Source organism: Tasmannia lanceolata, unplaced genomic scaffold (assembly GCF_043159265.1).
Source record: "Tasmannia lanceolata isolate RefF3 unplaced genomic scaffold, GAP_Taslan_0.1 ptg000008l, whole genome shotgun sequence".
Lineage (NCBI taxonomy): Eukaryota > Viridiplantae > Streptophyta > Magnoliopsida > Canellales > Winteraceae > Tasmannia > Tasmannia lanceolata.
The window spans coordinates 36,656,095-36,674,368 of NW_027518685.1; the positions used below are offsets into that span (position 1 = coordinate 36,656,095).

Here is an 18,274-nt window from a genome sequence, read left to right on the forward strand (position 1 = left end):
GTCTCATACCTAGGAGGGGCAGGTGGAAGTCCCTGATTGGTCCAGGTGTCATACCTAGAGGGACAGGTGTTGGCTTTGCAGTGGTCCCTGTGAGGGCCACGTGTCAACAGCCAATTGGTTGCTGAGTTCGGACCCCATCGCTGAGTTCGGACCCCATCACCTCCCATTCCCATTTCTTCTTCTTCTTCTTCTACTACGACTTAGGGTTTCTATTATCGAAAATTTCTGTTTTCATGGCGTCGCAGGATCATCTGAACAAGATGAAGCTCCGTCAGAGCTACCGTAATGTCTGGCACACCGACCTCCTGAGCACCATACAAGCTGATTTTCCATGTAAAGGATTCGCTTGTTATTTGTGCTTATGCATCTTATCTTTTAGAATTTAAAGAGCTGTATAGTATTTAAAAGCTGTCAAAAGGTGGGCAGATCCGGTTTCCAAAACCTTCTCTACCCGAGAAATTATCTCGGTCGGGTCAGGTCTATTTTTTTACGGGAAAACCTGAGATTCATTAACCCATACCTTCCCGAGATAGTTTCCTGGGTGGAGTCGGGCTTTTCTTTTTTAGTGTAGAATAGTGACTGATTTCAAAGATTGTAGATAACAACAAATCTTGAAAGCAAAAATCACTAAATTTATGTTATCAAGAGCATAAATTGAAGAAGGAAAATATATTTTCTTATCACAAACATTATCGCCTCTATGAAAACAATTATATCAATATATTGAATAATAATTTATCATGTTATTCAAATGATATTTCAGAAAGTCACAGCACATCTGTATGAGTCGGGTGAACCCGGCCCTACTCAAGATTGTGTCGGGTTTTTCAATCCGACCCATCCCAAGACCCATGATTTCTAAAACCGACCTAGGTTATTTTCGGATCAAGTTTGTGCGGGTCTGGTAAAACTCAACCCAAGCTGCAACTTTATCAAAAGGTTATTACTTTTTTTGAAAAGGAAGATTACCAAAAGATTATTACATTTCCCAAAAAAGCTATTACAAGCCATTTTAAAAAAAGAAAAGAAAAAGCTATGACCATGTAGTTATTTAAATTTAAAACATAGTTAAGCTGATATCATTTCCTTTCTCTTTTTTTTCTTTTTTTCTTCTGATCTGTAATCGGAACCATCTTTTGGTTTTTTTTTCTCTGCTCAGATTGCTGCTTCTCCCTTTGGTGGTGAGTACTCCGATCCATTGGGTTTTCTTGTGGATTCGCTTCCGAACTGCAACCTGGTTCTTTTGTTACGCTTTTCATCTATTGTCAGCTAATCAGTGGTGCTAATTTCTAGTTCATTGCAACATTTCTAACAATTATCATTTCTTTGCATTATGCATCTTGTACCATTGTGTTGCTATTTCTTGAGAAAAATGACGAATTTCGGGAAAAACTTTGGTTTAATTGCTCCAGTACATAGAAATGTGTATATTTATTTATTCAATTAATAAACGATATTTCTTAAATTTAACCTATCTAATGCAATTGTTATTTCATTGTAGTGGACCGTGTGTGTCATACTTACTCCGCAAAAGAGCACTTTATAATGATTTGACAAGGTAAATTTGATTTTTTTCCCTTTCAGTTCTAGCTTATGAGAATTCTGCAACAGGTCTTTTGAGATTTTTGTTAAATTATAAAAAAAGATTAAATAATGCCATCTCCAACTGCTTAAGCTTTTGGAGTAGCTAGTTGTTTCAGATGGTATCAGAGCAAAGGTTTTCGGTTCAAGGCTCCATCATACTAAAAATTCACACGTAAATGGCAAACCCAAAAAGAGGGGCCACATGTGTGCCATGTGTAGGCTAACCCTAAAAAGAGGGGCCCCATGTAAGGGGGAGTGTTAAATTATAAAGAAATATTAAATAATGCCATCTCCAACAGCTTAAGCTGTTGGAGTAGTTAGTTGTTTCACAATTGCTCTGTTTTTTGTTTGTTGTAGGTATGTATGCTGTGGTGGATACATGCCATGCAGCGGCAACTGTGGGGAAAGTCGTTGCCCTGAATTTGGTCTCTGGACTGAGGTATGGAATTGTTTTTTAATTTTTTTATGCTACGCATTTTAGTTTTACCTCATCCAAAAGAAAAAGAGATTTCCTAGGTTTCCATCTCGTCACAATTGTTGGCCTAGCTGCCTAGGTGGGGGTACTGGCCCCAGATCGGAGGTTGGCCGCGTGATCCTAGGCCTTGTGCTAGCAATGCCCCAGACACTGTGATGGTGCTACTTAATAAAAAAAAATGGTTGTGCAATTCCCGTCACCAATTGGTTTTGGGATAGTTGATAGCGTCGTGATTCTACTAGTGGTATCAGAGCTTTCACCTACAACGAAGAGATTAGTCTCCACACCCCCCTGCAACAAATACTCGGCCAATAGATAGGGGTCTTCGTTGCCAACCAAAGCCATTGTCACCTTCCTAGCAAGGGTACTGAACATCCGTGAAACTCCAGAATCCGGCAATTACTGTTGACTGGAACGTCACCATTTTCTGCCAGCCACACTGGCCGAAGTCTCCACCACTGGAAACCGTTCGTGTTTCGCATCTGATATGCCCTCTCCTTTTTCCAGACTGAAAATCTTCAATGCATTTCTTTTGGTCGGGAAGATAAGAAGGGAAAGAAGGTTCCAGACTCTTTATCTTTTCTTCTTGCACTGAGAAAAAATAAATAAGAGACTATTGTCTTTTTTGTTTGTCTAGGGAAGAGGAAAGAGATAAAAAAAATTCTTTAAAGTGAGGTGCAAAGAGAAAAGACAAAAGGGAGGAAGGTCTTGTCATCAGAGGTAAGAGAGAGGAATACATGGAGTGCAAGAGTTCTCCGGTTTTGAGAATTAAAAGGCGATAGAGACTTGTCTGTGAAGAGCTGGGTGTCAGCTGAAATTTGGGAGGCCCTGTTTTTGAAAAAGATACCCCTTAATTTGTCTTTATCACTGAGTCAAGTTTGGAGATGTTTCTAGTCTGATTTTGGATTTGTCATCAGTTGGAAAACTACTCTAAACACCTTGAAGACCGACACCCAGCATATCTTCAACCGTCAACATCAAGATATTAGATCGATATCGACTGTTGATCAAGAGTAAATTTTCGATCAAAGACTTTCGGGAATCCGATTTGGGATTTGTGAAAGGCTTTATATTTCTTTCAGATGGTGACTTCCCAACAATTCCAACCCACAGGATGAGGATTTGTAGAAAAGCTCTATTGGAGGCACACATGGTACCAATCAACCATTTTCAACACACTGCAAGTATCCGACTCCGACACCCTTAATTAGTAACTTGATCATCAATTTTTGGTCTGTCATTTAAACCCTTAGATCTCTAACTTCTCAATTAGATATCATGGCTAATAGGGTTGTTAATATGGAACCTGCAAAAATTGAAAAGCTAAACGGAACAAATTTTTTCGGTTTGGAAAAGAAGAGTTTCCAAGATAGAGTTGACTATGTTTTGGATCTAATCCACCAAAAGAACCAACTTTAAATTCTAGTTATGCTATAATAGAATCCTATGAGAAATTCTTAGACGATAACAAAACTGCTATGTTAAGTATGCTTATTTTCATATAACCTAATTTAGAAATAATTTATGGTGAATACAAAACTGCCAAAAGAATGTTTGATGCTCTCGTAGAGTCATATGGTGGAGCTTCTGAATCTTACATTTAGTTCCCAATAGAAAAGTCTAACTTTACAAAGATGAAACAAGGGGAATCACTACTCGAACATGTTAATAAATTGACTATCATTGCAAAAGTACTCGCATCTTTTGGAAACCCAATCCTATAGAAGCTCTAGATTTTCACAGTCCTTTATTGTCTCCCCAGTCATGGGAAACGGTAGTTGTAGCAATCCGCTACTCAGGGCAAGATCTTACAATGAGGAACTTGTTGATGATGCTTGGTGTTGAGGCGGAGAGACAAATGAAAACGAACACTAAAGCTCCTCTTTGTTTGCCCTTCTTCCTCTTCAAATATCAAATTCCAACATAACAACTTCCGAAAGGAAAAAGGGAAGGAAAAATTCAAAGCAAAAATTAACAAGTTCATGAATAAAAACTTTAAGGGAAAATGCTACAACTATAGTAAATTAGGGCATGTCAAATTCAATTGTTCTAAAAAGAAAGAAAACAAGAATGGCTAGAACAAACGGTTAAAGGACATAGGATGCATAGTTTTTTAGTCCCTACTTTGAGACAGTGACGATCGTGCTTGGTCGATTGACTCTGGATCAACTCGCGATGTGTCCGGATCTCGTAGGAGTTTCATACACATGAAGGAGATAAAGACCGGTGATTATCGTGTGTACATGGGAAACAACACGTACTGCGATGTTATGGGAGTTGTACACTCCGAATTCAATTACTCGGTTACTCGAATCTCCTTCTGACTGATGCATTGTATGCGCCGAATATAAGGTGTAATCTACTCTCAGTAGCTCGCCTTGGTGAGCATGATTTCGAGGTTCGATTCCGTTCTAGTAAGGTTTCCATTGGGAAACATGGTCATATTCTGTTTTGTGGACATAGAGTTGATGGGTTGTATCGACTTGTTGTAAAAGCTTTTTCTGATAATAAAGCTAGTTCTTCTGCTTATATGGATGTGTCTTTTAGTGTGATTGTATCCTTACATTTATCATATGAGATTAGGTCATATAAACAAAGATACAATGAAAAGAATGTCAACAAGTGGTTTAATTCCAAACATGGAAATTGAAAAACCCACTCGTGTGAGCCATGCTTAACTAGCAAGATGATGAGAAAGCCTTTTCCAAGAATGCAAAAGTGTAGTGAACTACTTACCATTGTTCACTCAGACATATCTTGTCCTATGAATGTTAAAACACATTGACACATGAAATATTTTATAACATTTATTGATGATTATTCTAGATTTGGATATGTATACCTAATACATAGAAAGTCTGACACTCATTTAATGGGTTCCATTAGCAAAAAACTTTTGGGAGGACTAAGGAATAACTAAACCTGTTTTAAGCACTAAAAAGTTATTTACCCAAACCCCAGACTACGGTCCAGCCCAGCACACACATGTGTGTCTATATGAACTTGTGTTCATATAAAACCGGGTCACCTAACAATTTCCAATGCCCCTTGAAATGCACAAGCCTTTCCTCCAACTCCACCTCTTATATGGATAAGAAACTCTCTCAACAGTTCCAATGTGAGACTAAATGTTTTGTATTGTAGTTGAGAGCCCTCTCCACACACCCCAAGGTCTTTGGTTCAAGTCCCCACCAGAGAAGTGCTTTTGAAGACAGGAGGTATCTTTCAATTTGGAATCTTCCCCCCAAATTTTAAACTTACAAAAAATAAAATGAGCTTTTTGATTTTTTGACTTTTCAAATTTCTAACAACATCTCTTCTCTAGTGGTTGTTATCTTCTTTGTGAATTTGAAAGGTTGTTTCTCTAGTAATTTTGTGATCTATATGCTTTATAGTTTACACTTTTGAGAGAAAGTAACACTAGCATGCCCTCACTGTGGCAATGCCAGGAATACAATTTATGTCAATGAAGTTGAATGGGTGGAATTATCTCATGTTGGATAAGTCTATAAATGTAGCATTGGGTGCAAGAGATAAGCTAATTTTTTAACTAAGGAAGGCATAATTATCTCATATGGGATTAGTTTATAAAGATAGATACGAGGAATGGTTAAACGAGAACTATTCGATCATGAGCTTGTCGTGGAAAGTTATTTCAACATCATGTTTCTAGACACAACAAAGGAAGTTTTGGACACAATTAAGGAGATTTACTCATCACATGAAAATATTTCTCGTACTTTTTTTGGAAATATAAATACTCTTGAATTGCGAGAATGTTTCATGTTGTGGAAAGAAAAAAATCCCTTAGGGACTACTATGTACTCTGAGAGGTATGTGGGAGCAGATGATATATATATATATATATATATATATCGATCCTTGTTTGATGAATTAGAATTGCTAAAGAGACAGTGAGAGGGGTTTAAAGTGGCTAAATTCTTGTGTGGTCTCAACCTTGCATATCAATCACTTCATGGGACATATTTTGGCTAATAAAGATCTCTCCTCTATTACCAAGTCATACTCTCGACTAAAATGTATTGGTATGTCATCAGCTTTCAATGGTAATGTTGGTGATTGATCTTGCTCTAATGATTACAGCAGGCAGTGGTCATAGTGCTAGAGGACGAGGTAGTTCCTTTGGTTGAGATTGTGAAGGCAATGATTCAGGGGGAGAACGTGATAGAGGCCTTGGAGTCAGAAAGTATATCCATTGTGTTCATGATACAAAAATTTAGAGTGTTCGGATAACATCTCGGGTAAACATATTTAAGTCCATATTTGAAGTCCAAACAATCAACCAGCAGACATCTTCACCAAAGAGCTTGGTCATGAGAGATTTTTTTTTGGATAGGTAAGCTGGGGTTTGGCGAGGACCCCTACTGGTTTATTAGAATGATAAAGATGATACAATCAGCATACAAACTCAAACCTATCACAGGAATAGGGATACATACCAAGTGAACGACGGCAAGACCTATCCTTAGAAGCAGTTTCTACAGAAAGATAACGAAAAACTCCTAGTAACCAGGGGCGTCTATCATCCTCTGACTTGACTTCCTAGCTCTCTTGCTCTTCCGCAAATTTTAATGATTCTTTCTACCTACCTCTTACCTCTCTTCATTTTCTTGGGGTTTGCGAGTAATATGCTTTATGTGACTTGGGATTTCATCTTCCTATGTGCTTTCATCTTCTTCCTCTGCTTCCCCTTCCGTGTCTAGAACATTAAAAGGGTTTGAAGTTGTGTTGGTTGTGGGTGTATTGGCTTTTTCAGGCTTTTGAAGAGCATTTTGGTGGGGATTTGGTTGTGGGGACCATGGTTTTAAATTTCGACCGAAATTCGAAATCGGTCAAGACCGAAACCGAAACGTTCGGAAACCGAAATTTACAAAATTCCAATTTTGGTAATTTCAGTGAAATCTGTTATAAAATATTAATTTTTTATTCCTTTACAAACTTTCAATCGAAATTACTGAAATTTCGTCTGAAATTTTAGGATTTTCAGTTGAAATTTCGATTTAAAAATCCGCCATTTTGTGCGCTTGTACCGAATTTTGGCTGAAATTTTGGGATTTTGGCAGAAATTTCGGTTTCAGATAAGTCTGAAATTTTAGCCGAAACCAAAATTTAAAACCATGGTTGGGACTGGGGCTCTTGTCTCTCTAGCTTTTCATTTTCTTTTGGGATTATATCCTCGGGGTCTGGTTTCCTGTTTTGAGGCGAAACTTTTTGATTGATGGGCCTCCATTCCTTTTTCACATTTTTCTCATTTTCTTTAGCTTGGTTTTCAAGGCATGAGGAAGATGCATGGTTGAAGGATTTGCATTCCTTACAAGAAGAAGGCCTCCATTCATACTCCATTTTCTAGTGAGTTACTCCGAGAGATGTTCTGATATCAATCTGATTTGGGAGGTCTATTCCAGCTTCCACTTCGGTACAGACTCGGGTGCAGCTCAGCTGAGAGGCTTCTGACATCTGAACATCCATGTATAGCGGATGCCCAATCTTGCATCTTGCTGGCAATTTTTCTTAGGCAATGGACCGACCAAAATCTCAGATTCAGCCTAAAGCAATCTCTCCCATATTGGCACTATGAAGAGGTTGAGCTTTTCAAGGGCCATGCTTGGTATTGTCATAAAAGAAAGGGCCATGCTTGGTATTGTCATAAAAGAAAGGGCCATGCTTGGTTCCCATCTACGGAAGACCAAAGGTCAACCAGCGAAAGTAATTGCTTCCTTCCTGAATCGTGTCACGATCTTTTGTGTTATTGAACTTGAATAGGAAGAAACCATGGAGGTTGTACATTTGAAACTCCCCCTTGAGTTTCCAGGTCCTCACTAGGTGTTCTCTAAGTCCCAGGAAATAAGGTCTTTTATTCAAGAAATACCCCACCATAGAGGTATGCCATTTCTTGTCATTCTCCTCAAGTTCCTCACTTCAAAGTCAAGTTCTGAATCTCCTTCCAATTCATCTGAGCAGATGAATTCCAGCTTTGAGGAGGTTTGACTCTCCTTTTTTAGCAAACAAGGTTCTCCAAGCATTTCCTTATGTGGTTGGTTTTGGATTCCCATGACAACTATGTGTTAATTCATTTTGGTTTGTAGATGATAAAGGAGGCCAGCTAACAAAATCTTTCAGTGCCCTCTCATTTTCTTCTTTTTGGATATTGAGTGAAGTTTTCACTTGATGCTTGCTTGTATGTATTTCCTGGTGGGTAGCCATGCTTTCATTGGGTGATTTTGATTCTAGGAGCTTTTGAAAATTTTCATTTTGGCGCCCAAGATCTGCAACTGAAAAAATATTTTTTTCATTTAAGGGGATCAGTTGATGTCCATCCCCAAGCCCAGTATCGATTTCAAATTTTCCCGCCTCTACAAGTCTATTGTTTATCTCAGGGGAAGCACTTTGGTCATGATAGATTTCATACTGTTTGTTCCAACCCGAGCATAGATGATATCTATATCATCTATGCTCTAGATTGAGGGTGTGTTTTTTAATTAGAATGTATTTTTCAGTGGTTTCTTTCATGTTTTAGTGACTCGTTTTATTGTTTATGATGTGGGTTATAATAGGTCCCATTGTCACAACTGGCATTATTATAATTGGGTTTTTCTCCTTTTTTCCTTCCTTCTTGTCCTCTTCTCTTCTCTCCTATACATATTGTGCTCCAAGACTCTTCTTTGTTTTACTTTAAGAATGAGAATTACCATAACCTCATTTGTGAGAATCACCAATTGACATTGTATTCTTTCTACTTATTGATTGAATGAACTGATTGCAGATGTCTAAGGCCATTGTCGTAGGATGATGCATTATTCTTGATTCTTACTAATTAGCTTAGTATTTGAAAATAAAACATAATTTAATTAAAAATTAAAATGTAAATTTTTAGCAAAAAAATGTTGGAATATATGAGGCCGTCAATTCTGAATTTGTGAAAAAAAGGTTCCCATGGCTGTTTTTCTATGCTTGGGGTTTTGTGGCTAGATGATCTCCTATATAATTTATTTTCACCTTACAACCCGGAGATAAGTTTTCTGCGTTTGAATCTGTAAAATATCAAAAATACTAGGGGTGTTTTTATCAGTAAGAGTTAGAGTTAGATTAGGGTTTCTTTAAGAAAGCCTATAAAATACACATCTTAGGAGAATTTTACATCCATTAAGAAACCCTAAACCGTTCTTGTTCAGCCCTAAGAGGAGATTTACATGGAGAAGGAGAAGAAGATCGCGATTTGTAAAGGGAGATCGCGAATCAAGGTAAGATCTATGTTCTACATAAGTTTTGGCATGTTAAGAACCCTAAAACTAAGATCTAATGAGTCTTGTTATTATGATATAGATGATTAGGTTTGGTGTAAGGAATTGTATAAGAATTTAGGGATGAATTTATGTATCCCTAAGAGATTAAGAAGTTGAGATTGAACTCTTAAGATTTTGGGCTTTGAGATGATACCCTAAAAGGTTTAAATTAATTATGATAAATAAATCTGAGGATTTCAGAGTGTGAAATTAGATTAAATGGATTCATCTTGTTGATACGAGTCCAACGGATCCAAACACGCGCGAATCGGAGCTAAAACGAGAAAGTTATGGCATTTTAAAGTTTTCGGGACGAATCTAAAATTCTACTCAAAAATCAAGTCCGCGACCTTAGGACTTCCGAAGCATAGTTTAGGACTTCCGAAGGGGTACCCGTAGAATTGATTCTCCTCCTTTTATCTTCGGAAGGCTCTTCAGAAGGCTTTTGGACGTCCTAAGGTACACCAGTCAGACGTCTGAACGCTGAAATTTTGTGAAACTTCGAAAAATCATAACTTCTTCATTTCTTGTCCATTTTTTACGCTCTTGTACTGTACGGACATGTCGGAAACGCGTTCTTTCTGTTAAAAATAGTTACAAAAGTTTTGGAGACTCTATAATGATGAAAATTCTAAAATACTAAAAAGAATCCCAGGACGATTCACCGATTGTTTTCCGATGAGGCACCAAAGAGTGTCTTGTGTCAGTAGGAGGGTATATATATACCTGATAGGATTGAAATTAATGATGAAACTCATGGAGAACATTCATACTCTTGATTATAGGTGATTAAGAAAAGGAAAAGTTTTCATCAATCAAGGTACTTAATAACGTACTACTTTGGGTGAACTGTTAACCCATTCTCTTTTATTACATATGTTATTTGTAAGCCCATTAGTTCCCACCTTGGCATTCCCATCTTATTTTGATGATTCTAATACACAAGTGATTTATATCACTAATGTGTTTGAATGTCTAAGTTGTAGACTATAATTGCGCTAAGACAAGATTGCTTGGATTAAGGCCAAGAAGCTCTCATTGGACCGCTTATGAAGGCCAAAGACATCGGAGATCCAAGACGAATGAAGACTTAAAGCATCGCAATTGAAGATCGAAGTCATGTTGGATTGTATAAGATCCAATCTTAATTTAGATTTTAAGAGGCATAAATTAAGTTAATCTCACACACCCTAAATATTTATGTGATTGCCCTTGTGGTGTTCCAACACTTTGGAACCCTCATTTACAATCCCAACTTGGTGTAAAGTTGGAAGCCCAAAAACAGAATTGAAAATCTGCTGCACATAGGCTTCTCGGAACTCCGAGAAATCCTCGGAGCTCCGAGATTTGGCCCAGTAGCTTTTTTCCAACTTCTGTTTATATTCCCGGAACTCGGAGAGAAATTCTCGGAACTCCGAGAAAATCTCTCGGAACTCTGAGAACACTATAACGGGAAGAAATTTGACCGTTGGGAACTTTGCCAGATTTACGACAATGCCCCTCAAATGGTCCTATTGGGTTTTCCTATATATATGAGTATTCTAATCTTCCCAATCATCAATCCTAACACTCAAAAACTCTACTTGAACATCCAAAGAGTGATTAAAGCTTGTTTATGCCTCTCATCCTCTTGAATTAGGATTTGGATCATTAGGCTCAAATTTGTACATTTTCTACAATTTGTAAACCCTTGTAAGGGATTGTTTTTAGTTCTTTCTTTCTTTATCAAGATTGTATTCGGGCGAGTGTTCGGAGAAGCGGAGCCCACTCTCCATGGTGAAGATTGCCACCAAGGTTAAAGGCATTCGGAATTGTAATCGGCATTGATCTTCGCCGAAGTTAAGAAGATCGGATAGTGAAGCCATCAACGGGTTTGGTTGGTGGAGTGGAGTAGGCCTCGCGTTGGAGGACCGAACCACTTTAAATCTCAGGTGCATTCTCTCTTACTCATGCTCTTAATTTGCATTTGCACTTAGGATTTAACTTGTGTGCTTCATTGTCATTCTTGATCTCTTAATATTCTAAATTTGGGTTAAAGTTTTCAAAAGCTTAAAACTCGTTAGCAACCTAAATTTTCCCTCCTCATAAGTTGCCGTACTAGGGACCACCCTTGGAATTTCACTTGGTATCAGAGCCTTGGCTCTTAAAAGATTTTCTTTTCTAAAAATCTTTGAAATTTTTTTTTAATTTCAACAAGGGAAAGATCATAAGATCTTTGGCAACTTTCTAATTGTGAAATGGCAGACAAAAATGGAACCGGACTTCTGGAAGGCCATTCCACAACTAGACCTCCTTTCTTTGATGAATCCAACTATGGACATTGGAAGACAAGGATGCGCGTCTATCTTCTTTCGATAGATGTGGAGCTTTGGCATATTGTTGAAAATGGATACATTTTGCCTTCCAAGCCATTTGAAGAATGGAATGCTGTAGAGAAAAGGCATGCAAATTTAAATTACAAAGCTATAAACTTTTTGCTTTGCGCCTTATCTACGGAGGAGTTTAATAGAGTAGCTCTTTTTTATTCTGCCAAGATTATTTGGGATACACTTGCCGTTACCCATGAGGGAACATCACAGGTCAAGGATTCCAAAATAAACTTGTTAAAGAGCAAATATGAAATGTTTAGAATGGGTCAAAATGAAAGTATTTCCGAAATGTATACCCGATTTTTTAAAATATCTAATGAATTAGTTAATCTTGGTAAATCTTATCCTACTGAAGAGCTTGTGAGTAAGTTGCTTAGGTTACTTCCTCCTTATTGGGACCCAAAAGTCACCGCCATCTAAGAATCAAAAGATCTCAAGACGCTAACTATGGAGGAGCTTGTAGGATCTCTAATCACTCATGACATGCTCCTCACTAGCCGTCAAGAAGAAAAGAAGCCGAAAGAGAAAGAAAAAGAAAGTCGATCTCTAGTTCTAAAGGGCTCCAAGACGGATTCATCATCCTCAAGCGAAGCGGATAGTAATGAGGGAGAAGCGTTAAGAAAATTTAAAAGCTTATGGAGAAGAAACATAAGAAGAATAAAAAGAAGAAGAAAGAAGAAAATGATGTAGAAGGAGGAATAAGGTGTTACAATTGCAAGAAGACGGGACACAAAAGACCGGATTGTCCTCTTCTCAAGTCATCTTCCTTAAAGTACAAGGGAAAGAAGGATTGGAAGAAGAACAAGGCTCTTGTAGCCGGTTGGAATGCTACTAGTACCTCGGGAAAGAGCTCTAGTGAAGGGGAAGATAATAAAGATGACCTTTGCCTCATGGTACGCTCCCATGAAGTTGAGGTAAACTCTAACTTCTCTTGTAATTCATCAAGTAGTGATAGTGGAAACATATCTTATGATGAATTGTGCACTACCTTGCATTCTCAAATTTTAAAAAATAAAGTTAAAAAAATATTAGAAAATGAACTTGATGTTTTGAGAAATGAATCTTCTTCTTCCAAATCTCAAGCTATAGCACAAATTGAAAATTTTAAACTTGAGATTGAAACCCTTAAGGGTTGTTTGGATGAGAAAACTTACCAAATTGTTAAACTTCAAAATGTGGCAAGCTCTTTCAAATCTTATGAAGATGAATTTAATGATTTTTTAAATCAAATAACACATCTTCATAATAAAAATGAAAGGTTAAGATTATGTCTCCATGGATTCCTAAATGGTGACAAAATTATAGACATAATCTTGAAGAAGACTAGTCAAAGACCTAATCATGCAATTTATGATAAGACTAGTCTATCTAACCCTCATGTTAGATGCCATTATTGTGGAATCAATGGTCATTACCAATTCCAATGTGCATCTAAGAATAGGGATTTTGGTGGAACCAAGAAATCTTGGGTTCCCAAAGCCCCCATATGATTATCTTCATATGTGCTTAGATTAGGGGCTTGAACTTAAAATTGAATATCTTTTTATGGTTATTTAAATATCCCCTCTTGTATTGAATTTGTTTTCCAAATGGGGGGAGTTCTATGTTTGTCTTTTTCCTTGAAAAAGGGGGAGCTTAAAATTGTAAATTTTATCCCTTTAATTTTTCTTTTACCCCATCTTTTTGATATATGCCAAAGGGGGAGAGAAATCTAGTGTAAGGAAATATATGTATGCTTTTATTGGAAAATCTCTTATGCTTGTCATCATCAAAAAGGGGGAGATTGTAAGTCCAATGGTTCCCACCTTGGCATTCCCATCTTATTTTGATGATTCCAATACACAAGTGATTTATATCACTAATGTGTTTGAATGTCTAAGTTGTAGACTATAATTGCGCTAAGACAAGATTGCTTGGATTGAGGCCAAGAAGCTCTCATTTGACCGCTTATGAAGGCCAAAGATATCGGAGATCCAAGACGAACGAAGACTTAAAGCATCGCAATTGAAGATCAAAGTCATGTTAGATTGTATAAGATCCAATCTTAATTTAGATTTTAAGAGGCATAAATTAAGTTAATCTCACACACCCTAAATATTTATGTGATTGTCCTTGTGGTGTTCCAACACTTTGGAACCCTCATTTACAATCCCAACTTGGTGTAAAGTTGGAAGCCCAAAAACAGAATTGAAAATTTGCTAGACATAGGCTTCTCGGAACTCCGAGAAATCCTCGGAGCTCCGAGATTTGTTCCATTAGCTTTTTTCCAACTTCTGTTTATATTCCCGGAACTCGAAGAGAAATTCTCGGAACTCCGAGAACACTATAACGGGAAGAAATTTGACCGTTGGGAACTTTGCCAGATTTACGACAATGCCCCTCAAACAGTCATATTGGGTTTTCCTATATATATGGGTATTCTAATATTCCCAATCATCAATCCTAATACTCAAAAACTCTACTTGAACATCCAAAGAGTGATTAAAGCTTGTTTATGCCTGTCATCCTCTTGAATTGGGATTTGGATCATTAGGCTCAAATTTGTAAACCCTTGTGAGGGATTGTTTTTAGTTCTTTCTTTCTTTATCAAGATTGTATTCGGGCGAGTGTTCGGAGAAGCGGAGCCCACTCTCCGTGGTGAAGATTGCCACCAAGGTTAAAGGCATTCGGAATTGTAATCGGCATTGATCTTCGCCGAAGTTAAGAAGATCGAATAGTGAAGCCATCAACGGGTTTGGTTGGTGGAGTGGAGTAGGCCTTGCGTTGGAGGACCGAACCACTTTAAATCTCGGGTGCATTCTCTCTTACTCTTGCTCTTAATTTGCATTTGCACTTAGGATTTAACTTGTGTGATTCATTGTCATTCTTGATCTCTTAATATTCTAAATTTGGGTTAAAGTTTTCAAAAGCTTAAAACTCATTAGCAACCTAAATTTTTCCTCCTCATAAGTTGCCGTACTAAGGACCACCCTTGGAATTTCATTTGAGTACCTCCGATTTGTACCTATACGATTTCAGTTATCACTTGGGTCTAGCATGCTAATATTATTGTCCTATATACCATTTGATTTCAGTTTCGTTATGATATTGTTTCGATATGGACTCTTTGGCTTTGTACCGATATGGATTACTTTGATTTTTGCCTTTGCCACGATATTGTTGAGTTTACCTGTAAAGTGAACTTTTGAAACCCTTATGGAACCCTTTTGCTGAGCTTTGACGCTCATCCTTATGAACTCTTCGATACCATCTATTTGGGCTCATATTGCTTTTCTCACCGCCATTGCTTCGGTTATTCCAGTTAGTTACGAACCTTTGATATGACACCTGAACCTTTAGAAAATATATGTTTTGGACTCTTGACTTTGGATCCGTTATCTGGACCTTTTGAACTATCTGTGATGGACTTTGGATTCACCTTCTGTTTCTGGACACTTTGGTGGAGGCATGGGTAATTCTGGACCTTGCCATATAGGGGTAATAAAATTGGCAATTCTGGACCCACCATGGGGGTAGAACAGTGGAACTTCTGGCCCGTCAGTGGGATAAAATGCTGGCCCTGTCGACTTGTATCTGAACTTTGAGGAACTACTTCTGAGACCATGGGCAGTCGATGTAAGCAATAACACGCTTTTTGGACCCGTGGGTGAAAATAAATTGCTTTTTAGACTAAGCCAATGATCTCGAAGTGGAGTTTGCATTCTGAACTTTGAATTCCAAACACCCTTTGGCATTGACTATAGTTCTGACATTCTGGACACCCTCTTTGGCTTTGGTTTATGTTTTGATTCTGGCTTTGACTTTTATTTTGATACTAGCTTTGATTATTGTTTGATACTATTTAGTTTTGACTGCACCTTCGTTCAGTATTTTGTTATGACATGCTCCTTTGATTATCATTATACCCACTCTTTCTGTTTAAGACTTCAGTATTCAGTTCTGACCTTTCTGTTTGACCCTTATTGAGCCTTAGCATGCTTAGACCTACACTTAGAGTAGTATTTTATTATGTACTGAGCTTTTCAACTGATTGTGGTTATATTAACATTTTCAGAGTTTGATCCTCGTGTGGTGAACGGATGAAGAAGCATAGTTTCAGAACCGTAGGAGCTTGGAGATTTTAGTTAGCTTATTTGATTTTGTTTCAGACAGTGAGTATTGGTAAACAAAAGTGTAATACTACGTCTAAAATTATTTATTTTGATTCATGGGAGAGTTGAGATTTGATTTGGCTATGTTGGGTCTACGTTATTTGAGAATTTAATATTATATTTATGGAATGCCAAGTTTATTTCTGTTATTTCTTCGCAGCCTTGTATGCTTGTGGGATTTATCTTGCAAGTGTACGGCGTTGCCACGTCCTACGCCCAGGGTGGGGTCTGGGGCGTGACATAATCTTTTAGATCTAAGCCTATTTACTAAAATTGGGTGAGAGCCTCCTGATTTCACTCTCAAGAAATGGATGAACAGGGTGATGTTTTCTACTTTATATATAAAGCCAAATTTTCTAGGGCATATTAGTTTGATCAATTGAGTTAACAGGATAAAAGAATATTTGTTTTATTAATATTGGTAGGTCCATGAGTGGTATGTTACTAGTATGCCTTTATGTATTGGTGTGCCTCTAAAAATAATTACAGTATTTACTATATTAGTACACTATATGTGTAGGGGAGATGGTGGAGGGTAAGACATGTTACTGTGGCTCATGTAAGCTATTGTAGCACTGCTTCATTATAATACTGTATTTTAACTGGAGCTTTTGTGTTTAATCTATATTGGAAAGCATATTATTTATCTGTTTCTTTTAACAAATCTATTAGAACTTACCATCTGCATTCTACATTTTATAGTCCTTGTTTGTCTTTTAATTATTCTTTTTGCCATTAACATGTGCATTTCATCAGGTTTTTCTTTGCTTTCCAAATTCAGTTGCCACAACCCGCCACCTACTACAAGATGAGTTCAATCTACAGACAACAAAATGTGACAACTGCATTATTGTAATATATCTCTCATTATTAGAAATTCAAAGGAAATTAAGCACTCAGCATCTAGTTTAACTTAGTGCACTTTTTCTATGGTTATGGTGTTGTAGGCATCCATGTTCTGGCTCCAGAAACTTGCATGCATAATTTTTGTTCTTGCATGTATTACTGGAAGAAGTGAACTTCGAAAGGCTTCTCAGATATTATCATGTGTTTCTGATTTGGTTTATTGTTTGTAAGTTCCTTCCTTCCCTACCCACCATATTCTAAAATTTAAATCCTTTTATTAATTATACCACTTGCATTTTCTTTGCAGGGTTTGTGCATGCATGCAGGTATGAAACATTCACGATATTTATATCTATCTCTATCTATTTTCACTTATCTTCTAATGTGTTTAGCTGATTGATGTTATTGTGGATTAGTACAGACCCAGCACAAAGTTGAAATGGATAAAAGAGATGGTGTGATTGGGCCACCATCGGCAATGGCTATGCCCCGCATTCAGCAGATGTCGCGTTTAGATCATCCTATTCCACCTTCGTTCGGATATCCACCTGATGAGGATCTTAAGAACCCGTGGGGCAAATAAGTGGCACATTTGCCCAACAGGACTTTTAGTAATTTTATATCCACGTATTTTATTTACATGTTATTTATATATAGAGATTTTATTTTCCATGTTATTTTTTTGCTTATATGTATGAAGGCCCCATTTATTGGACTATAAGGTTTGGAATAAGGTTGATTGAAATTTCTCCCCTTATATTTCCTTCTTACCTCTCCTTTGTTTCTTTTTCCCCTCTTCTTCTTCTCTCTTTCTTCTCTTCTTCTTCTTCTTCTTCTTTTATCCTTATCTTTCCTCTCTTTCTATTTCTCTGGGCTACACCAAATTGGTATCAGAGTGAAGATCTAAGATTGTTCCTCTACCGAGCAGAAGATCTGAAGGTCCATCGAAAGAGAGCAGTCTGTGCTACCAACCCCGGCCCACTTGTCGTTTATGTAAATACCAGCTAAACCCATCCGATTAAAGAGCTATCTCTTCCCTTTTTGTTAATCGATCACAGTCCCATCTTCACGGCTTAATAAATTTGTATAACCCATTTTAACAGCCACCCACATCATCCCAAGTTCTGCTTAAATCGCCCAAAAAATCATTCTCAACTAAACCACCAACCTTCATCCCCCCTTTTTTTTATCCCAAACCGAACTCCATCCCAAACAGCCTCGGTTTAGTTGCAAAGCTAGCGGAAAACCCACCTTGTTTTGCCCCCACCCCCTAAAAAATAAAAAAAATCCCAAATTGAAGGCACAAAGAACAAGTTTCTGGTTCATGGTTCAGCAACCAACTTCCTTCTAGACCTCCATTCATAAACTTCTTGAAACCATATTTTTACGTTCTCTGCCGTTCCTTCCATGGTAGTTCATTAACCGTCCCTCCATCAAACCTTCTCAGTCACCACCTTTTCCCAAAGATTTTTCTGGCCTCTTGCTCTTCCCCAATCTGGTTCATGTTTCTCGAGAGGAAGGAGGAAACTCCAAGGGTTTCTTTTC

General features: G+C 37.6%; 1 protein-coding gene across 1 annotated transcript; it reads left to right on the forward strand.

The window, feature by feature from the left end:
- Positions 1-212: 212 nt before the first annotated feature.
- On the forward strand, positions 213-17,318 carry LOC143883606 (uncharacterized). The gene is made up of 8 exons (XM_077386949.1): positions 213-333; positions 1,160-1,181; positions 1,502-1,558; positions 1,942-2,023; positions 16,640-16,735; positions 16,831-16,955; positions 17,037-17,055; positions 17,151-17,318. Exons 1-8 carry the CDS (start codon positions 234-236, stop codon positions 17,310-17,312), a joined length of 663 nt encoding a protein of 220 aa, XP_077243064.1. The 5' UTR covers positions 213-233; the 3' UTR covers positions 17,313-17,318.
- Positions 17,319-18,274: the final 956 nt, after the last annotated feature.

What these genes read in the sequence shown, in the direction of transcription:
- LOC143883606 (XM_077386949.1), top strand. Translation starts at nt 234, where the DNA reads ATGGCGTCGCAGGATCATCTGAACAAGATGAAGCTCCGTCAGAGCTAC. An exon ending in TGCTGCTTCTCCCTTTGGTG is followed by an intron (nt 1,182 to 1,501) that starts GTGAGTACTCCG and finishes ATTTCATTGTAG; the next exon opens with TGGACCGTGTGTGTCATACT. An exon ending in CTTTATAATGATTTGACAAG is followed by an intron (nt 1,559 to 1,941) that starts GTAAATTTGATT and finishes TGTTTGTTGTAG; the next exon opens with GTATGTATGCTGTGGTGGAT.